The sequence below is a fragment of the Myzus persicae genome, unplaced genomic scaffold (assembly GCF_001856785.1).
Source record: "Myzus persicae strain clone G006 unplaced genomic scaffold, MPER_G0061.0, whole genome shotgun sequence".
NCBI classification, from domain to species: domain Eukaryota; kingdom Metazoa; phylum Arthropoda; class Insecta; order Hemiptera; family Aphididae; genus Myzus; species Myzus persicae.
Genome location: NW_019103945.1, coordinates 58825 through 83258, shown reverse-complemented (window position 1 = coordinate 83258; position 24434 = coordinate 58825). Strand labels below are relative to the sequence as shown.

The following is a 24434-nucleotide window of genomic DNA, read 5'->3' as shown; positions in this document are numbered from 1 at the left end:
TTCGCCGTGTCACGACTGTGTGAATCCGCGTCGTATATACCTAAACCGCGACCGCCGGATATTGTACCTGCGAGTGTTATACAACAATTTATTATTGGCAACTGCCAGACGGATGACATTGAGAAGGAAATATTTCGTACGCGATTCGAGCGGTGGCAATAATTATTATTAAAAGGACGAAACCAGATGTTCGCCACGAACAGAGTAGAATTTCGAACGTGTCGTAGCGTTTTTATTTTTTCGATGAGACCAATGCGTCAAAAGTTATTCAAGTTGGGAAATATAATTACTTTCTGTATTTCTTAGCCTTAGAGCTCTGACCTAGGTAATTAAGATTTAACATGCCATACTGATTTAGGTATATGCGCGATTATTAATTTTTATTCAAATTGTTTTCACCTATTGTTCAAATTATAATAACTAAATTATTTAAGAATTAGCCAATTATGACGAAGCTGCAGTTAAAGCAAGGTTTTGTACGCCGTCTCGAGCGTGGACGCCCACACGACCTGTTGTTATTACTATTATTTATTGAATTTTAATTTAATTTCAACTTTCTTCTGACTGTAAATACTTTAAAACGTAGCCAATAGTATATTTTATTGCTAATATGTATTACTAATTATTTCTAATTTTTATCTATTTAAAAAAAAAAACTATTTAATCAACAATAAGTTAAGATGACGTACGTCAGTGAAACTATTTACTCAATTCATAATTCCAAAACGCATAAAAAAAGAGAAAAAAATAGTGATAGTAAAATACCTATTGTACAGACTACAGAGTCATTACCCAATCATTCTCAACCCCTTTATTCTTTGATAATAGAGTTGTTCAAATCTGATTTTTGGAATCTTTAAATATAACTACCTACTTAAAACCATATTTTCAATTTCATAAAAATGTTTTTTACACTTAAAAAAGGACTCCTGAGGCGATATCAACTTTTGTTGATTATTGCGAATCAGTTATTACCAAATCTGGTTTTTTAAATTTTAAGTATTTGTGTTATGAATTTAGCATGTAGCATCACTCCAGAAACACTGACAAAAATAATGAAAGATCAATTATCATCATCTACGACTAACACAAAAAGTTCTAAAAATAATAAAAATGTAGATCCCGTTTTCGCGAAGGCGAGTCTGATGTGATAAACACGTGTTTGAATCACAGCTAAAAACCGCCAAAACACACGATTCCTGATAAGGGCCGGTGGTTTTTTTATCGTAGGAAATAACAAGTTATTTACAAGTTATTTTATATTTCAACCTTTTTTTAATAACATATTGTACTGTTTTTATAATATTATGTAATATGACATTTATTATTATTTGTTATAGAAATTATGATAAAAAGGTCGCATTTTCTAAGCTAAATAATAAATAAGTATAACTAATAACCACATCCTGCACAGGTATTAAGCCACGCCAAATTGCCATTTCGTCGATACATACATATTTAGAGGCCATTTAACCAAACTATAATCACTTCATATAATAATGTTACCTAATTTAACACTGCCGTTTATAGGTAGTTAATAATAATAATAATAATAATAATGATAATAATGATTATAATATGACATATTATATTGTCTGTATCGTACGCATCTCGCATTGGAGATAATTATACGGGTTTATAATTGACATAATTATTTTTAGGTTAAGAATAATATTTCAACATTTGATAATAACCGAGCAATAACTGTTACAGGTGAGCTTTAATTTACGCGTTTATGCAAATTTTTCGTAATTATTATAATATTATGCTCGGCCATTAGTCGCCGCATAAAATTGAGCTGGCTCAGTTCGAGTGTGATTTATAAATTGACCTTAAATATTAATATATTTTTATACACACCTAATAATAATTTATAAATGTAATATTATTTTTTTATCTAAAATCATTTTTGTCTAATTATTATCATGAATAGTGTTTAGTACCCTATACCATCATAATAATAATTCGTTTTAAAGGATTTGAAAGATGTTTTACGTAATGTTAGTCTTAATTAGGTCGTACACATTTTTATTATATTATATGCGATAAAAATGGACAGTTTAAGAAAGAAATGTTTGTTCTAGACACGCCTACATTGGAGAACCACTTTCGTGCTTATGAGTGAGGTTAGGAAAGGCATTTTCATTTACTCGGTTTTTGAGAAATAAACTAGCAAATGTCAAATTGTCAGAAATGGTTTTGATCACAATTTTTCGTATTACAGGTGAGATTATCAACATTTAAAAACTAATATTAATAATATACTTAATTACAATAAAAGTTTATAAAATAAAATGTTGCAATCTTAGTTTGTATTGTTTGTCATCATTATTATTATCATTCAGACTCCCAAAAAAAAATTCTAGTTGTGGCTACTAGCCGTGCTTGGCTGCTATGCTCGGCTATGCTCGGCGCACTGTGAAAATACCGGGGCACACGGAAATTAATTGATAATATTATTATAAAACTATGTTGACCGTTGAAGTGACAAAAATCGATATTTTATACGACCTCTGTGTAAGACGTATGTTCGGAAACGTAAGTTCTCGTCAAACAACATCATCGGATTTATTGGCTTTTAAAATAAACCTAACGGCTACACCAACGACACGATTGTCGTACTTCATTAGACCATTGAACACACAAAACGTTTTTCTGCGGCTTTGCCGTATACAAATCAAATTTACAGGAGAAATTCCGCTCAAGTCAGATCCACTGCCGTTATACGGAGTGTTCGAAAAGTCTGGAAACGGTCTAATGACTGTCTATGTCTAATTAGGATTGATCCAAATGATAATGTTTCGATAAATTATATGTAATTAACGAGGTGATTAGACATTTTAACTGCAGACAAACGTGCAGAAGTGAGTGCGTTATCTGTTATTACTATAAATGTAGGTATACAATTATGTGCAAACAGCAATTAAAGCGCTTCCAAATTCTTTGAACACCCGGTATGTATGTACATGTTTGTGTCCGTTAAGGGAGGTTTCACCGTAAATGTATACTTATCAGCGAGTACCCCGCGAACGACAATGGCACAAAACTATGTTTCAGCTGTTATTGCAGGTTGTAATAATTGACAACTGTTGCATTGTACGTTATGTGCCCCAAATAATCTATTCCTTACATCAATATTATTATTTTCTTTTGTAACTTTGACTACAATTATCAGCGCTTCACTCGAAATGATTGACATGAATAATTAATCGTCTACTCGTCGCCGTCACCGCTAACCCGTATGGAAACTATATTGAAACGATTCAATAATGGCGGATATAGGTACCTAATAATACCCACACATTATTAAAACCATCAGTAACCAGCTACGTGTTACACGGTAACACAATGTTTGATTGACATTGATGTGTCTAATAAGCCGATTGGCACGCGATAATATATTTACGGTAGTGTAAATTAAAGTTCGCTACTGTTATGATAAGTAATAAACCTGCCCAGTGTAAGACATTTGACCCAAACCGATAGACTTATCATTACGATTGGACCCAGTCACTCAAACCAAACATCCGGTTATGATACCGACCAGTATACTCCGTAAATAGGCAGGTTATTAATTATGAATTTTAAATCGGATGACTTGCAGTGGGGAATGGTGATACAGCTAGGTACAGCGAATTGATGAGAAATTTTGTTTTCAATTCCAACAAATTAAGTTTCCTAGTTATCGTACTTTGCGGTGTTCTTTATACCTGCGGATACTGGCGTTTACAACGAAACAAAGAAGTATATTAAATTTGGATTTTGATGAATTCGTAAATTATGAATTTTTGTATTTCTACGAATTATTGCATGGGATGTAATAAATATATCAACACCTATTTGTTTTTGTTCAATAAAAGTGCGCAACCATACTATACACATATTTTATTTAAAAAAATTCAACAGGCGTAATAGAAAATAATATATCCTTGTATAAATAGTATTATTCGAATTTCGATTTCGATACCTTTATAAAATGTTTAACGAAAAATCATCTGTTCAACAATTTACAGTAAATATACCTACTCATTTTATGGCTCCGATATTAAAACAACAACAGTTTGCATCGCCGCAGGAATTTTTCCACGATCAAAGTTTTTCAACATAGACTGCAATATTTAGAAACACTGAAACACCATAATTTTCCATAACTGAAAAAAAAAAACAACCGCACCCTTATACCTGTAGTATACGTCTGCCTATAAATACAATACGACCGCGCACCCGGTAATAGGTAACCGTGTACGACACATCATGGTAATTACCCATACCTACATTATACAGGTATGTCTACGTGTATAAAATATTGTGTATTTTTATTTCAATCGCACGCGAGATTGAATTCCGACGACCTTGGCCCGTTTGAACATGAGATTTTTTTTTTTGTTTTCGGCATATTATACCGGCTATACATGTATATAAGTCGCATAGGTAATAAATACACACATGCGTCGAGTAGAGTAGAGCTAGTCTTGCCCAACCATCTCGGACACCGGCCGTGCCTAATTATTAAACACAAAACAATAAAGAGCGCCGGTCGTTAAAACAATATTAACAATCGTGTTATTATAATATTATTGGCAAGCGCAACGTCGTAATGATATTTATACGGGCAACAGGTCGTATGATGCGTTCGTTTTTATATCATAGCAACATTTCATCCGTCTCGATTATCGTTAGCAGGTTTTAATGATATAATATATCATTATTATTTTTTGAGATCGACAGTGACTGTAATAATATAATATAATATTTTATACAATTTCATACCTGAACCGTGCGACAGCGCTTGTCACAAGTTCGATTTTATTTCGTTTCGACGGACGTAGTTATAACATTATAATGTTAGGTACACGTTAAAACAATAATAATAATGATGATTAAGAGAACTATAACGAATGATGAACCTATAATATTAAAATAATAATATGTGAACTGTACTCCAATGCTTGCGTGCGTGCGTTGGTTTCGAGATAATTTTTAAACGCCTGTTGATTTTTTACGGTTTCCAATTAAAACTCGATAAGTGGAACGGCGATAAGTTTTGTTTCTGGAATTCATTTTTAATTAAACATTTTTTTTCCACCGATTTATTCACTTGCTTATTTATTTTAATAAACCTACGGCTGTAAAAAAAAAAAATAATAATAATACCACTCTACAGTAGATCGTATAATAGATGGTAATTTAAATTTTAACACAGGTAGAGTCATCTATATAATATTATTCGTGTAGAATCATATTATGTTTATGTACTCGCTGTGTATACATAACAGGTAGGTTATAAACCTATATAATGCCATACACAGCTTAAGAGTTTCGAGTATAGGCAATAGGTATATAAAATAAGTACTTAACCTACGTGTTTGCGCGAGCAAAAAAAAAAACTTTTTCAAATGTATACACTATGCGTCTATACATCATTTTATTATGAGTTTACCGTCGATAACTTTTGAGATAAAAAAAAAATAATAATAAATCCGTTTTCATTGTTCACATATTCCAACGTAAAAAAAATACATCGTTGGCCCTCGGGCCTTGACTGAAAAGTTCGTGTTGATGACCATTTATACAAACGAGTGCGAATCGATTGAATAATTAAAAACTGCATAATCGAATGGTTTGTAATATTATGACAACGATTGAAACACAAAAAGATGACGGATAATATACAAACATTATTTACAATAATTATTTTTAAACGAATATAATAGAATCGTCATAATAACTATAGTAATAATGTGTATAGCAGTATAATAATTTTCTGAAAAATCGTCCAACTTGATATTATAGTTTATGGTATATCATTTTATCGTAATGATTGATAATAATTTAATGCGGTTAGACCGTTGAAATTAAAAACCATTCGTTTAAAAATAAACTCTACCGCGAAAGCTCGTCGTTTAAAAAACACCAGTTATCAATAATTATTTCCATGCAACGTACACTACTACATAGTACAAATAAAATATTGTTTTATCGAATGTTCCCTAACCGCCTCGAGCGAGCATTACAATAATAAAGCCGTGTAACTGTGCAGCAGCCCGCGTGAACGCCATAATAATAATAATAATAACATAATATCATAATATCATAATAAAAATAATAATAATGATACTATAATACAGTTGTCAAATTTCGCGTGCGCTTTATAATAAAACTGAGAAAAAAAAAAAAAAAAAAACGTGAAAATTCACTGTCAGAAACTAAAACGCACCGCCAACGTCCATTTTGTGTTTAGTAGTTTTCTATACATATTTATATTATATATATTATTCTCGACGGCAATTAATTATACTGTCCGACGTGTAATCAGGTGTGATCCACTTTCGTTTAATTTATTTTACCCAGAAGTAATAAATTAAAATCGAAATAATTGCATCCGCCGGAGCATTAAAAGCGCCACATAAATGTATAAGCGCCTAATGGAAATGTATATAGGTAGGTAGGTAATAGTAGAATAGGTACTATATAGCTGCACCGGTCAAAAATAACGAATCGATTAAAAATCTTAAACACAATTTTTAAAAACGTTTCGCGTCCGAAACGAAAAGTTTGCCAACCGCAGTTAAAATGTGTTTTTAAATATTTTAGAACACGCACGTCGTACTTTTTATCTGAATCACATTATTATAATTATTATTGTTATTATTATATTATCATAACTACGAAAGCCCGTTAAATAATACATCTTAGATACCTACGATCCAAAGTGCACATAACGATACAAAAACAAATATCAATTGAAATAAATTGTAAAGGAAAAACAATTTAAATACCAAAAAATCAACAGCTGATATTATACACCAGTTGATTCTCGCTTATCAGACAATTTTTTTCTTCTACGAATGGATCTCCGGCATTGATAGCTTTTAAATTAGGTGTGTCGTAAATGTTAGCTTAGCGAATTTTCCATACACGTGTTGTACTTAGGTACGTAAAAACAACAGAGACTTAATAAATAACTATCAAAACATTGATGTTAAGTATGCCACTATTGAACCCGTTAACGCAAAATATGTACCTTGTAATCCATAATATAAATATTAATACAATGGATTACAAGGTAAGTACGTTCGTTGTTTAATTGGGTTCAATGGTGACATATTTAATGTTAATGGTTTTATATTAATTAGTTTGGTATTGATCACAGCAATAATAACGTTATACCTATTGCAGTATCGTACATTTTAACATTAGTGTGACAAAATGAGTAATAATAACACATATCTGTACCGAAAATAATAACAATCACAATAATCGCTTTAAATAAATTGAAACAGGCACGATAAGTCATTGGTATAAAAAGGGCCTAAACACAACCGAAATCGATCAGTTCTCGAGAAGCCTAGAGTTACTGTAGCAAGACTATATTATAGTTCCGTCCGAACATTGGCCATCCTTACTTATTTTGGGGTTTCGTTATTATGCATGATATCAGTGTTTAAATTATTTTACTAATCATATATCTCACGTAAATATCGTAGGTACATATTTTACGGTTCAACTGGTCTGCGGACTTTTCATTTTCAACGATCACTTCAAGTTCAAGTAAGTAATTATATTTTCATATAAATGAGATTTATACCTTGAATACCTCGTGTAGAAGAAAATTAAGTTTTCTAAACCTATGCTATACTATCAAACATATGTGTTTAAACACAGACATGAGACATTTTTGAGCACTTTTCTTCGAAAGTGTTCCAAATACGATTTAGAACACTGTTTAAAAGTATTTTATTCCTATACAAAATACCTCTGTATTATTACGATATTTTTTTTGCCTAACGTTTTCTTGGAAATTATTACGGTATAATTCACATTTTATGTTTATGGTATTTTTATTTTTTAGAAATACATATTGAAATTTAATTTTTAACCTATGACAAAGCAAGAAATAAAATCAAGAACCTTTGATACACTGAAGTAATATTTGTGTTTAAAGTGTTTTTTTTATTGAATAGGTAATAACAATAAATTAATAAAATCACTACTTTAAGTGGTAATTGTTTTTTTTATAGATTTTATTGACTTCGTGTGTCTTACTGCAATCATATAATAATTATAATATTGTTAACTAAGCAAAATAAAATTGAACCTTCAAATATTTTTATTTTTCTTTAATACCTACCTATTTGTTTTTCGGTATTTCGGTACACTGTACACATTTGTTAATGTATTAATGTTTTAAATAAAAACAATACCTTTGATAGAAAAATATTTAAAAAATAACTGTTTATGACACAATAAATGTTTAATTTGATACAAGAAAATACAGAAACCAAAAGAATATTGTAAGAATTTCTAAAAGTATTCGAAATACTGGGATAAATATGAATATTTTTATACTATTTTCGAAAAGTATTTGAACACAATATATTCGAAATATCATTTTTTTGATTAATGGGATTGTTTATTCTAATAATTTTCATAAAGTATTTTACCCATGTCTGTTAAAATCATTTTTCAAATCAAAAAGTGTTTTAATTGGATATCAATTAAAAAAACTCATTTAAAATCTCAACTCCTTACCCGCAGCTATTCACATAGGTAATAGTTATAACGTATAGCTCAAAATGAATAATCGATGTCAAGAACTGCAGTCCAAACCCCAATGGCTATAATTTATTATTATGATTATTTTATTAATTCAGTTATTATCTAATAACATTCCAACTTGAATATATATTATATACAATAACGTGGTGATTAATTTATGTCAGACATCAGCCAGTTTTCCTCGTGTTCCGATTCGTCTCAAAGCAACAGGCGGCCGCCGATCGAACTTCTTCGCAGCCGTGCCCGGAAAATCGTCGGTGGTCAAAGACCGAGGTCGTCCGGAAGTAGAGAGGGGGAGCCCGAAGATCGGCCGACGGGCGGACATGGACCGGATATTCCGGGGTATAATGAAGTACCGGCGGACGAACAGAGCGAAGATGGTCGAGCAGTTCGCCCAGGTGAAAAACCGGCCGGAGCCCAAAGCTTTGTTTTTCACTTGTATGGACAGCCGTATGCTGCCCGCCAGGTTCACCGAATCCAACGTCGGCGACATGTTCATCGTCCGGAACGCCGGAAATCTGATCCCGCACTCGCAGCATTTCCCGGACGAATACGCTTCGTGCGAACCGGCCGCCTTGGAACTGGGGTGCGTGCACAACGACATAAGGCACGTCATCGTTTGCGGGCATTCCGACTGCAAGGCGATGAACCTGTTGCACCTGCTCCAGGACACGGAATACGGAAGCACCGTCAACCGCCGGAAGTCGCCGCTCCGGGCGTGGCTCTGCTCGCACGCGATGTCGTCCTTGGAAAAGTACCGACAGCTCGAGGCGGCCGGTTTCGGGGCGCCGCTCATTTTCCAGGCCGAGACGCCCCTGCGCAGGATAAGCGCCTACATAGATCCGGGGGACAAGCTTTCCGTCACCTACAAGTTGTCGCAGGTCAACACCCTGCAGCAAATCCAAAACATCGCCAGCTACGATTTCCTCAAGAGGCGTCTAGAGGCGTACGATCTGCACATACACGCTCTTTGGTTCGACATTTACACCGGCGACATACACTACTTTAGCAGGCAGAGCAAACGGTTCGTAGACATAAACGAAAACAACGTGGACAGACTGGTGGAAGAGGTGTCCAAGTACTATAGCTAAGAGACATTGCGATTCTGCAGGTGACATCCATCCATCCATCCATCCATCCATCCATCCATTATACGTATACACAGACGCACACGCTCACTATCGCAAAGACTTAACTCGGTGTTTAATATTAATTATTGAGACTACCAAGGTATAAAACGACTTGGTGTACCCATACTATGTCATGTACATCCCGACTAAACAATAATAATTTCATTACCGTAGGGACTTAATTTAAAACTAAGACTTGTTTTTTAATCATTAGTATTTTTTATAACGTATTTTATTTTTGTATAATATATAATATAAGCTAACAAGTACATATTATTATTTTTCGCTGATTAAAAGTCATGCTTGTGATAAACTACCTATAATGTTAGTGTATCCTAAATATTAGTATCTTGAATATTTATGTGGAATAAAATTCACTATATTTTACGATGATATACCAGTCTTCACTATTAGAAAAACTTAAAAATACCGTCGAGCAGAGTAGTTAGGTTGACTCAAAAAAAAAATTAGATTTCACCTTTGAAACACGGAACAAAAAGGTAATTAAGATAAAATGACAAATGCCCCATCAAAAAAAATATAACAAACATGATTAACATAAGCACCAGTAATACCTAGAAATGTTCACTATAAACTAATAATATACAACTCACGATAAATAATAAATGTTGGGTTTCCAGTTCATAAAAATCAATAATCATAATTTACTATTATGGCATAACTACAACATCCCTACAAGTAGTACATTATTACGTTATTTTTATCGTATAATGTGGTAATTCATTTGTGTTCGATAGTGGTCGGTGTCTGTAATTTTATTTGTATTCGTTACAACACATAGAACGAACCACCCACCGACGAGAAAAAATGGTCTGGGGACATTTTATAATCTTATATAAGTTATGATTGTGAAAAAAAAGTAAGCCAGCACTCAAAGCATTTCTTGTTATAATTAATATTATTATTATTATTGTTATTATTACTATAGGCTTATGTTCTTATTAATTATTATGTACACATATTTTTTCCATTAGCCGAGTTTGTCAATGGATATTTTCTCTAATCACGTGACACTTCATGTTATTGTAATATTATTATTACTTTACATTCAACAATTTAGCTATTGCATTATATTTTATTTATTTATTTTAACTATATACATACAGACCAAAACCCGACTAGACAAGAATAACGCATAGTATATATCATTAGGAACTAACTGCGATCACCCATACTCATTAGGCTGGTTACTTAAGACAAAAAATATAGAATATTGTGCTCGAACAACGGGGCGGGGGGAGGGGTCGTATTGTGTATGCGTGTTGAAACAAAATAAAAAAATGTGGAGATTAAAACGTTCCGTTCGCTCGGAATCTGAAATACGAAAAAAAGGAAAAATAATTTTCGCGCCTAAAGACTCGGGCAGGTACGTTGTATGAATCAAAGTTGTATGTATAAGTAGCCTGATTTAAGAACAAAAAGGAAAATTTACCAGAAATCGAATAATAATCACTAGCATTGTGTGCATGAAACGAGCATAATGGCGTACGTATCATATAATATGTTATGGCAGAGCGAGTTGCACGTAATAAGTAAGCATTAAATATTATGATTACACGATTTTTATTTTATTTTTCTCGTTCGGTTTAAATGAACACACAATTTACGGATGCACACACACACACACACACACACACACACACACACACACACACACACAAACCGGCAACGTAAAATTACGACGTCGATTTACGAATTCACGATTCGTAAGCTCACCTTCTTTGAAAGGTTGACAGTTACCGGAGCCTTTCCATACGCATTACGTATTACGTGTAGGTAGGTGCACGAGAAGGTTCGTACATTTAAATATTTAAATTTTGAATTCATTTCGCAAAAAAATATAAACCAAGCTATATGGCGGTGGTCCCGCGGTACAAGCGGTGTGTATAGGTCGTACCCGAATAAATGTACCATCACAAATCTAATTATTTTTCCACGCTCCAGATGAATTCACAATTTAAACATTTCGACGAGAAAAAAATATATAAAAAACCCTGAGTAAATTTGTACAACGAGGCTAGGGCGTATTAGCTGTGTGAAATGTGACGACAACATTGTTTGTGTAGCCGTCGAGTAAATATATAATATATGTATTTAGGTACCAACATTATTGTGCGCTGTACGACCATTATAATAAACCTACCACGGGTGGGCACGTGCCGACTTATTTGTTCGATTGAGGCTGTTTAGCCACAGCGTCTCTCCCCCCCCCCTCTCTCTCTCTCTGTCTCTCTCTATCCCGCTCTCTGCAATTGTATCTGATTCGCGTCACGTCGGCACAGGAGTATATTGGCTTATAGGTTTTATCGAGCAGCTTAATATCGTTTCGTTACTTACACAATAGTCCCAGCGGACGAGGTATATTAATCTGCAAATTAAAGCTATTAGACTCATTCGGTTCGCGCGTTTCATCCTCTTAAAAAAAAAAAAAAAAATGTAATCAAATCTATTCATGTCATTATAATACGTATCGCACAAATAATCGTAAGCGAAATGAAATGTTTATGTAAAACGAATCAAATTGAATTTAGATATATTCGAATACATTGCACAATAGTTTATACTTGAAATAATTCTAAATCACGTACGACCAACGCGACTTGCAACTATAAATTTTTTCTATGAACCGACTGACATGATATAGTACTACAAGGGTAGGTACATCTGTGTCCACCCCCGAATGTCATCGCCCCCCCCCCACCCCCAGGATTATTTAGGTCGCGGACGGGGATCGACATAAATTATTACGAGAATAAAATATTATACGCTTATGCAATTGCAGATCATGTTGTTCGGTCACCGCAGTAAAACGTTTTAACACTAAAACCACTAAATTATAATATTGCAAAGTCGCTTGTATGTACGTACGTGTGTATACAAATCGTACGGATTCGACGTCAACTCGTTATTCATCGCCGTGTCGATGCGTGTGGGTAAAGGTAGGCAGCGCCTTCAATTAAGTCGATGAAATACAAAAGTGACTCGTCGGGTTAAAATTAGCATAACGCGTAATGTCATGACTTTCACTTGTCCGGTGTCCCGCGGCCGCGAGAAACGATTTTTATTCAACAGACATGGCGAATCCGCGAAATCGTTCCGCAAAACACGACTGACACTTTTTTACGTCAATTTCGTCGAAATCGCGATAAAGTATATAATATTATATTGTGTACATAGCTGGGCCAGCTTCGAGAGCGAACAACAACTGTGCAACTGAATGTACCTGTACTGTGAAGAGTTTTTTTTTTTTTTTGTTTAAATTTATGTTTTCCGTATAGCCCGTCCACAATAAATCACACTAAACCTAAAGTTTTGTGTATCACTGCCAATATGTATGCGCACCTGTGGTTTTACACAGAAAAAAAAAAATCATTACGTCTTTCATAAATTTATTATTGTTTGCGAAAAGAGACAGTGTACCTATATTATAAATACGTCCGTCTGGTTGCAGCTGACGATAACACGCAGTCGTGGTACACCGAGCCTGGGCATAAACGGATTAAAGAGTCAAGTTGATTTTAACTTAACTTTTTTTAATTTAATCATCATTGACTAAATATTTGACTTGACTGCTTTTTGACGATTTAAAAACTTAATAAAATATAACGAGTTGTACTGGTAATCAAATCCGAGTTTCGTAAATGTATAGATGTATAAATAATAAATATATTATAGTTATTATTCATGGTGCAAAAACATTTACTTCTTATTAATTAAAGCCACATCGCCGGCGATTTTTATGTATTTACAAAAATAAAAAACAATTTAACTAACAGGGCTGAAAAAAAAATTAGGATGACTGTGAACATTAAACTTTTCGAATTGTCTTATGCATCAACTTAACTTGACTCAGTTAAAAATGGTCATTAACTTGAACAGGCTTGTGTAATACCACCATTATAATATACTGGTGTACCGTTTACAGTTCGGCTATTGTACATTTGTTTATATAATATAGGTACCTATAGCCATTACATTAATCGTTCTAAAACTATAGACTTCTCGATTTTAATTTTTTAGCTGCCGATAAAACGTTTGCGATTTGCATAGTATCAATTAATAGGTATGCACTTAAAGTGTATTTGTTAAAATTCCTATCTCATATGAAACTATTTGGACGTTAAAGTATTTTAAACGCTCTGCGTGGCAATTATCAAGATAATTGCAGTTCAGCGTATTTCTCTCTTTTTTTTTTTTTTTTTTTGTTACAAGAGAACCTTATTAAATCAGTAATCACCATAAAACAGGTATAATTATGTTAGGTACCTATATATCTAACAAAAAGTGTAAATCACATTAAAAAACGAAATTGTCGAAAATGTCGTTATTGCCGCCGTTATATACCAAACACCGGTACGTGTACCGGTTTGAGTATTTATGTATTACCGAACTGCCGACAATCAAATAAAATTCCGTAGGTCCTAACACAGGCATTGGATCAACAGGTTTTCAATGGCCAGCGGAGTTGCCGAAACATTATCGATTTCCAAAAATGCTCATCCCGAAACCGAATTTTGAAAATACGCGAAAAATGTCGCCGCTGCAGCGTTGTTATATTACCGGCAAACGTTTCGTCGGGAACGCTTCGCCGGAGGGGACATCGCTCGACAGTCGACGTAGATTGACATCGATAAAAAAAAATTTCATGTCGACAAACGGTAAATATTATCTACATCTGCGTTGTATAATGATAAAATATGAACAAAAAATCGATTCATTATATTATCGTACGTCGATAATTTATAAATCGTTTTCGTATCGGCGGGGCACGTGACACAATATCAAACAAACTATAATTTCAGTTTTTTTTTTTTTTTTTTGTACGCTCGGCGAAGGTTTACACGCGTTCGGTGAGTTTAGGTGACTGCACTTAAAACATTACGTTTTAATTCGGATTCCCCGATAGTCCAACCGAAACGTCTCAAAATGTCTCTCGATCGAATTCAACCATTCGGTATGCGGTAATGGATCGTATAGGTTACCTATAAACCGAAAATGGGGACACCGGCGATTAATAACTACTATTATGAATTAAGCAAGCCCGCTGTGCAGTCGCTCCGGGATAACGTCATCGGACGACCTAAGTGCACGTATGACGTAGGTATATTATACCTCTTTAAATACCGATAATAATATATGAAACGTGGTAATGGTGCGATAGGGACGGCGTTCGCGGTAATCCGGCAGATGGACAGATTTCTGTATAGTATTAGATATTATATCGAACTCCCGCTATCAGTCGACGCCTGGTTGTCGGTTGGCATCGAGTGGTATTTTACAATATGGTAAATATTATTAATTATTTTGTCGCGTCGTATACTTTATTGTTCTTAAACGTGTTGTTTAAAAAAATGTACACATATTTTACATTTATTATTTTATTTTATCATTGAAAACGATGTCATTCCTAATACATTATAATGTGTATAATCGATGAAATGTTCTGCCGACCGACGAAATGGCTACGTGAGTTTCACTGATAACATTACAAATAATATAGGAGTTTCTTATCTTGTGTCGCCACGTCTAGACACAACTAAAACCGCCTTCGAGGATAAGAGCAAACGGCGAGAACAATTCAAGTTCCCTGCAGTGACATCGAGCAATGAATGACTGATCAGTAGTGGTTTTGACAAAACTTAATTGCGGGGGGGGGGGAGGATTAGTGGAGTGGCACAAAATACGATTTCAAGTTCAAATGCTGATGAATTAATGGGTCGCTTAGACCAGCGTTCGCCAACCTTTTGGACCTCGCGGACCACTAAAACCATATTCTAAATTCTACGGACCACGAGTATAGCTCATAATAGCTTTTTACATAAATACCGTTCCACTACTGATAAATTTTACACCGAATTAATATAAAAAAATACATACTTAAAATAATTAAAAAAGGTTTTATTTATGACGAAATCTTTAGGTTTTAATTAAACGTTCGTGTGATATTTGTTCCTGTTTGTTTTGAAGAATTTCGTGCGATTTCGGCTCCAATGTAGTCACTGCAAGTTGTAGAGCTTTACTTATTTCTAGCTGATTTCTAGCTACTTTTCTGCGGAACACCTAAATTTTTTCTCGTGGACCACCGGTTGGCGACCGCTGGCTTAGACGAAAAATATCGATTTCGCTCTAACCGCTCAGAATTGTACGCAATGGTTTATCATTCAGTTCAAATACAACTGGCACCCATTAAAGTGACGAGGTAGGTACATTCGTTACTTATTAATTGCACTGCAGAGCGAATTATTTTTTAATTGGGTTTAGTTTTTCTTTTATTTCTATAGCTAACGTTTTCCAATTATTTTTTCCATTTTTTTACAAACATTATTTAACTTTATTTTATACGTGGCTCGATTTTCAAACAACGTTCGTGCCTACAAACAATTATGTAGATGGCAAATAAACATAAACACCGGTGGCTTACATCATACGGGTACAATGTGCATACAACACACTACAGAGTGTAACAGAAACAACTGAACAAGCAGAAAATGTTAACAACATCATTTTTTTTTTTTTTTTTTTAATCAGATTTATTTATAAAACAATTTAGAAACATATTTTTAGAAATTAAAAATTATTCTTTAAAAAAAAAAAATGTAAACACTCTTTACGCTAATGACCTACTTTGTTGTCGAAACGAATTGATGGATAAAACAAAACAATTGTTATTGTTATTTACATGGTATTATCATTTTATAGTTTAGTACATTTTTCAGTTATTTCTGTCACACGCTGTATGCATTGTAATATCTTTTTTTTTTTTTTGTGTATCCGAACGGAATTCGAATTCGCCCTGTGCGTTCAAAATGTAGGCCTACCGTGATATCAATTATATATACACGGAAATCCGTTTCCCCTCTGCCGGCGGAGACGTCGTGTTGTAGGTGTAAATAATAATAATAATAATAATAACAATATCACTATACACGTCATATTTTCACGACTCGTCCTACCTATACCGATGCCCGCCGATGTACGACGCCCCCGGCCGGTGCTCGGCGTGAGATGTCCATGTCGTCCGGCCACCACCACCGGGGTCGTGGTATACACACAACATTATCGTGCGGTATAACATATACCTGTCCATGTCGTATCGCGATCACGAGGTATATCATTATGATATCGTGACCCTCGGGGAAGCGACTCGGCTGCTATTACAATATCACGGTGGCGGCGTCGGAGCGGCGCCGCCAGACGCACGCGTGTAGTAAAATAACTTAGCCCATGTATATCCGACGTTTTCACTTGTAAACCGCTTGCCCTTTGGTGCAAAAACCGTATACGATATGTGTACTACCTTTACTCGATGCGTTTCAATGGCGTCCCGAACGTCCGCGGTTCTGTTGGGCATTTTTATTTTACTTTTATCCCATTGAAATGTACAACCAATCTCGTACTTACCTACAACGTAATAATAGTCATTATAATTATGGTAATAGAATGGCATTGTGTTATTTTACATATTATATTATATTTTATACATATTATATGGGCAGGTGTGACGACGGTGTCCGAGTAGTAATCGCCCGGCGTGCTCTGTGGTCATTGCCCGATGTTCGGACACCGTAATCAGTATACCGGTTAACTAATTGTGTCAACTCGTAACGTTAAGTGGATAAAATCAAGTCGAGTTAAAAGTTACTCTTCTTTTTTTTAACCGGTAAAAGTTTCGAGCTAAATTTAAAAAAAAAAACAATAGTAGTAAAATTCAGTTAATATTAATTTCATTTTTTTTTTTTTTGTAACTGAATACTATTATTCCGATCTAGTCCAAAAGCACAATAAGCAATACACATAAATAAAAATATATAGGTAAAGTAAAAAATTAATACATTTAAGATAAATTGACAGAAATGGAAATCAACTGGCAAAACCAATGACAGTAACCACCGATACCTATAACTAATTAGATTAATTTTTAATTAGTCGATTGTTCATGAGACCAATAACGTCTCATTCAACGTCGAACTCTGTTAATTATTTATGTTCGATGTTTGATGTTTAATTAATTTACGGGCATAAAGCCCAGTATATTGTACAGTAAACTATTCATAAAATAATAAACGAAACATAGAAACGTTAATAACAAATTCAGCAGTAAGCTCAAGGTAAGTGTAAAATAATATTAATTATAAATCAAAAACAAAACGTGGTTAGCAAAATGCATTTAATAGAATGGATGAGAATGCACTAAGCCCAGACACGCGTCATTCTATCGAACGAACTGCTGCAACCGTAATTTGTAGAATTAATATTATATTGTATACAATATAAGGAATTTGGGATCGTGTGCATCAGGAGCGAACTTTAAGAGAGAAAACGAGGAGCAACGTCCATTCATCAGCCTACGCTGGAATATTAATTTTGTACTTGTGTGTGCGTGCATAATACTATATTTTAATTAGTGATTATAAATTACAACGCGCACAGAAAAATAATCGCGAAGCTCGAGGATTTTAAAAAAATAATTAAACCTTTTGTCATGCACAAAATGAACGAGAGCTTTAATCGGGATGATGGAAAAACGAAATCTTCGCCCCATCATTTTATAATCACGCAATTAATGCCGACACCGAATTAGGCATCAAGTATATACCCGTCACCGAGGTCCAGTGATGTGCTGCGAATAAGCGTAATCAACGAAATATACGAATGAAATTAAAAATAATAAAATCGATGCGGTCATTTCAAAATCGTTGTAGAAATTTATTCGGAAAAAAAAACTCAGACCTCTCGACATTTTTCTAACAACAAACGACCCCCGCCCCCCTCCCAAAGTTTCTCGATCACCCGGTGACAATATTTAAATTTTAAATTTCGGGTGTGATGAGTATATACCGCTGCAGAGTGTTGGGTACACCGGCTATAGTCTCAGTTTGGGCATAATATACATCACAAACACCTCAACTATTATCACACAAATCATGCACTTTTCTTGCAGCAATTTCACTTGCTCCACGCACGCCGAACGGCTACATGATTTATATTGTCTACGTCTGGTAATTATACCGTCACCGTAGTGCAGGCAACAAAATATAAGTTATAGCCAAAATCAATTGGTCGACCAGCACACACACACACACACTGAATATTATTATAATAACATTCGCCGTGACGTGTGATTATGTTAATTGATTATTATACATTTTTTTTCAATGTTTCCACAAATTATTACCGTCTTCCCGGCGCGATTATTATATACGAGACGGCCATTGAGCTTGCAATCTATGTAACAACAACACCTCTCGGTTATACTACCATTATGTAGGTTACCGAACGCGTTTCCAGTTTTGTAGGTACCTATCGCATCTGTGCAGGTATAGGATAGATACCGCCGGACCGACCGACCGCCGAATCCGATCGAACGAGTCCCGGGACAGCTTTTATAGAGACGAACAGTTTCGCCGTTCCCCCCCCCCCTCATTTCTGCACGCGCCTGGCTAAGCGGCGCACGTGATTTTCTCTTTTCCCGCACGGGATCGAGGAGAATTTATTATCATCTTGATATCAATAAACAATCGACGGCTGTGTATGAAACGCCCCCGAAATTGTGGGTGTGTCGCCGGATCTCGCGGGAGAAACCGTTTTGCATTTTCCAATTTAATTTCGTGTCTCGATCGGTTTTTGCGATCCGCATAGGTGCACGGTCGGGTTGTACGGACTTCTCTCGTCATTAAATGATTTTTATCGTAACACGCATTGTACGAAAACGCAGAAATCGGGAGCAAGCGTAGGTATAATGTCCACAAAACGAAAAAATCGCGTTAAATCCAGTGTGCTACAGAATGCATATAGTGTACGAGCGTCCAAGCCTGGGCAAGTGAGTGATAATTTTTTAACTGAGTTAAGTTAAGTCGATGGAAAACTTTTATAAAGTCTATGTTAGTAATAGTTATCTTATTATTTTTTTTTTTAAGTTAAGAGTTAGGTTAAAAGTTATTTGAAAACATATAGTTAATTTATTAACTTAAGTTAGGTTATTTATTATTATTATTTTTTTTTTTTTTAATACACAAGCAGCTAGTAATGTGGTTTAAAATAATGAGAAGTAAATGTTTATGCAATATGTATCATCAATAATAATTATATTATAGGTATGTGTTGTTTATGTATTTCTAAACGAGCGAAATTTTAAAAGTAACTCGTTATTTATTAAGTTTACATCAATAAAAATCAGTTAAGTTAAAGATTGAGTCAATGAAAATTAAATCCCAAAAAGTTAAAGTTAAATAATTTTAACTTTTTAACTCGTTTACGCCCTGGCTTGTGACGAAATTCCGGAGAATCCGAGACCACTCGGGCAGAGCGAATGGGGGTAGTATTCGCGCTGAGGATTGAAGCAGGAGAAAAAATCATTTGAATGCGCATCGCAGGTACCCTGCACCTGCACCTTAACCGTCGACATAAAATTATAGTTCGTACGAGAAAATACTGAAAATGAAAATATATCGGTACGACTCTCGTACTGTTGATATTAGTCTATGCCGAATCGCATAACGCTAGAAAGTCACGACTTTTTCACCGTTTACCCCGTCTCCGCGTCAAGCTTTGTACTGCGTTTTAGTTGCCATCGTAATAATTTCTTAATCGCAATTAATGTCAGAATATTACGCTCCCTCGTGACTATATTATACTATCATATTTTTAATGAACGACCCTATTGGCCGCACGCCTAGCGACTCCTGGCGACGGTGGGTGGTAGTGTGGTTCGCGATGATTTCCGACGAAATCGACTAATTGTTGCGGCGGAAACGACGTCACACCGTGCCGGGATACGAGGAAATAATGACCGAGTATCGTCACTATTACAATAATACACAATAATATTATAATAGGCTTCAATAATAAGACACTGACCCCGCCGGGCTTTCGTAATGCTTTATATAGTGTTCGCGTGTGCCGTCAAACCATCTACGAGCGTATAGACGATACGTGTTTACGTCGACTTTAAAACTTGACGCGTCATCTCTGCCTTTGCGCACCCACTTTCGGTGTTCGTGAACTCGTTTTTAATACGAAGGTGTTAGTTGCAATTCGAAATCAGTGGATAAAATAGTGTTCTGCATAGTGTATAGTTTTTTTTTTTTTTTGTTTTAAATGTCGATTGATAACAATATATATATATATAAGTACATTAATTGTGATCGGGACGTCTTAGCCCTCAACCACGCGAAATCTCCTGGCTAGACTTATGTGTGTTTTCGACACACTAGAAAATTAAATTTCGAAATTTTCAATGTTCGGATTTTTAAAATGCCATTAATGTTTTGAACAATTCAATGAAAATCTAAGGGAATCCTTGCATAAATGCCATGATGAATTCAAACATGTTTTCAGACATTTTATCGGACAGTAATTAGGCAAGTCAATTCGATCTTCAAAATATTAGTACTTTTGACAGAAAGCACAAAATAATTAATATTCTTGTAGTGCGATATTGGCATATTATAGCTATTTCTTTTACACACACACACACTAATGATCATTTACTACGCACACACGGTAAAAACATATTATAAATTTACCTATAATGACCTCATTAAAAACGGTCGGTATGTGCTTAAAGTTTTGAACATGTACGTCGTCAAGTGGTTAAAAACTTCTGCAAACTCAATTTTTGACGTCGTAATATACTATAATATGGGGATATTCTTTCGTTATATGCGAGCAAGGGTTGTATTTGTTGTATTTGTGTGAGTAGCTAATTATCACAGAGTATGAGCGGCGACTATCCGCAACGTATTACAATACATAGGTACATAACAGTATAAGTATGTAAAAAAAACAATTTATATGAACGTAAAAAGTCTGAAAAATTAACCTACGAGAGGTTCGGGTTTTTTAAATGAAATGTATATATTTTTGAATTCATATGCGAGTTTACTTTGCATCGATCGGATCATCATTTTCAAATACTGCCCAAACCTAGGCAAAGTTAACTTTTTGTTAGCTCCATCGACTTTACATTTTTTAAATCAAACCTCATACAATGTACTTTCGTCAGACTTTTAGGTAATTTTAATGAAAAACCTGTAGGGAGTTCTCGTGGGCCCCTTAACCAGGTTAATATGTAATCTAAAGCTAGACACATCACATTCCAGTAGTACCAACCTACAACGAACGCTGTGTGTGGTTTTGTCGCAGTCGTCTTCTTTTCTATCGCATAAACACCTTTCCACAAGATCCAAATGAAAACAGTTGATCGAAGATACTGACGTTATGCACATACTATAGACAGTCACACGCGCTCGAACAGCATACACTTTCTATCCATCACCCACAACGAAAATTAATAACGGCTGATTCATTTCGACTGTTTGTATTCATTTGGGCGGAATGCACACACGTGTCAGTTACCCGATCGAATTTAAGGTTCACGCCTCGTTAAAGACCCCGAAATAATAATAATAATAATAATAAAAAAAACAAACAGTAATAATCACTTGTGGAAAGGGAATTGGAAAATAGAGAGAAAAAAAGTATGAAAAGGAGCTGCAGCCTGCCGTGAAATATAGGTGTAAGTGTGTGTGTGTGTGTGTGTATAAGAATACGGTCTGCTCCAATACGCACCTACGAGTCTTATATTATATATTATGTCTACAACATTCGTTGCAGCAATTTATCGTCGTTTCTCGTGAAAGGCAAAACCTTCAAAAGCCCGGCTCCGTATGCAAAGGCCAAAGACGATTACATTTTTTTCCGGTGCAATATTACTATCATTACGGAACACAGTATAAGTGTAGGTACACAAGTTATTTTCACGACCTAATAGTAAGTCGAGTCGTTTCCAAATATTATTAGTGCAATTATAGCCTGGATATGAACATTTTCACCGGACATAAGTTCGGAGGAAAAATCGCACACAGGAAGGCCCTTGGCTCTGGAAAATTCCATTACAGTCCCTCGTGGACGATGAAAATGCGAATAAAGCTATATAAACACTTGTATGCGAGGGATTTACACCAGTGAAAAATTAATTAATAATTAAAAGAAAATTGTTTGATGATGATATTATGATATACAATAGAATGTTCGGTCTATATTAATCCTAATCGACAGCATAATAAAATATGAAATAATTATTAAGTCACAACGGGGAAAACCGATTTTATTATGATCGTAAAACAACCATCACAAGACTATTCGATCATAACGGAATTCAATAGCCTTTTCAAAATATATAATACGATTTTTGGGTAACGCTAAAAGAACCATTTTCATAAGCGAAATGAAAACAATATTCGTTTCGTTTTATTGAAATTTCGTGAAATTTATCGTAGCATTTAAAAGTTGACCATTCCGTCAACTATGCACGGCCATTATTCTTTGTGACTTACGACGTACATATTACTTACCTGCAAATATGGTGTGTGTCCAACAGCGAGTAAAAATCGACCTCGAAAATATATTAAAAATAAGTTTATAATATGACGTGTAACGTTAAAACAACAAAAACGTCTTGATTTCAACCATTAAATGGCTGTTTAGTATAATAGTTGCAGTGTTTAAACAAATAATTCGGCCCCCCCCCCCCGCCGCCGGCTGGATTTCAAACACGCCGGGGCCCCCGCGAGACACCATTCGTATTCGTGTTTTGGCTTTTGTATTCTTAAAACGCATCTCAATATTCTAAGTCGCACACTATTTCTAGAACACCTGCACCGTCAAAGAGACGTAGTATTATATTGACGGCGGTGAGACCTCTGCGCGCTTGCACATTACACCGCCTTTGGTCCTTTGTGGGGCTCAAACTATTGCGAAACTCGCGAACCTTTACACACATACGATGGCGCGAAATGATATGGAACAAGTTTCGAATGGGTCAAACTCAAAGAACCTTTTGAAGTATTTAATATAACCGTATACCTCTATATATACGTGCATTATGTCATATTATAATGCGCACCGGGTCTGTTCGAAAAACGTATTCTCCGCGGACCACGACTATTATACCGCGCGGGTATCGTGGTCACCGTGGTCACTACCGTGGTTATTATTTTTCGCGGCCGCGGGGAAACGCGTGGTCGGTCCTTTCAACCGCTCGAACCGAAAGTCCGTCGAAAAATCCGCTACCGAGACCCGCGACGAATTATTACATGACGAACCCGACGTAGAGCCGTCAAAGGCTGTACACGACTGTGCCGAGCGATTGAGAGATGCGATTTAAAAATAGTTAATTTACCCGCAGAAATTTTTGATTTACAACCTGCACACGTCTCGAAACGTTCGGTCACGATATTTCCGCCCGCGGTATTCCGTGTGAATATAATTAAAACCCGCGTGCGATATCTATCTGATTATTTACGAATAATCATTCACTCAATATATGCATATAGCTGGCTGCAGTGTCTCAGCGAGTATTGTCGAAATCAATTTTGGTTTTAAAATAGCTTATTTATAGGCATTTATGTACGTATAACTTGGCGAGATGTCGGCCAATAAACGAATTCGAACTAATTCAATAATATTAAATTGGTATATTGATACAGTACAGCATAACCGGTCGACGAGTGCTATTATCAGAATCGTATTAAAATAAAAGGAATTTTTTTTAGATTAAATACTCGTTATAAATGATTTGTAAAATTGTTTTTCAATCCGGTTACCTGCTCTATTTGTTACATATAAAATGTAGTATGATAATCTGTTAATATTTTACGTTTCGTATTATTATTATTATTATTATTATTTCCCATCATAGATCTATTTTATATCACTCGAGAG

The 24434-nt window shown here is 35.0% G+C and overlaps 2 protein-coding genes across 4 annotated transcripts in view; one reads left to right on the top strand and one right to left on the bottom strand.

The window, feature by feature from the left end:
* The window catches only part of LOC111036720 (calcium/calmodulin-dependent protein kinase type 1), a 431459-nt gene that overhangs the window by 369168 nt on the left and 37857 nt on the right, over positions 1 to 24434 (bottom strand). The window lies entirely within an intron of this gene.
* LOC111036722 (beta carbonic anhydrase 1-like) lies at positions 8467 to 11350 on the top strand. Its single transcript, XM_022318856.1, has one exon. The coding sequence runs from the start codon at positions 8883 to 8885 to the stop codon at positions 9648 to 9650; it is 768 nt and encodes a 255-aa protein (XP_022174548.1). The 5' UTR covers positions 8467 to 8882; the 3' UTR covers positions 9651 to 11350.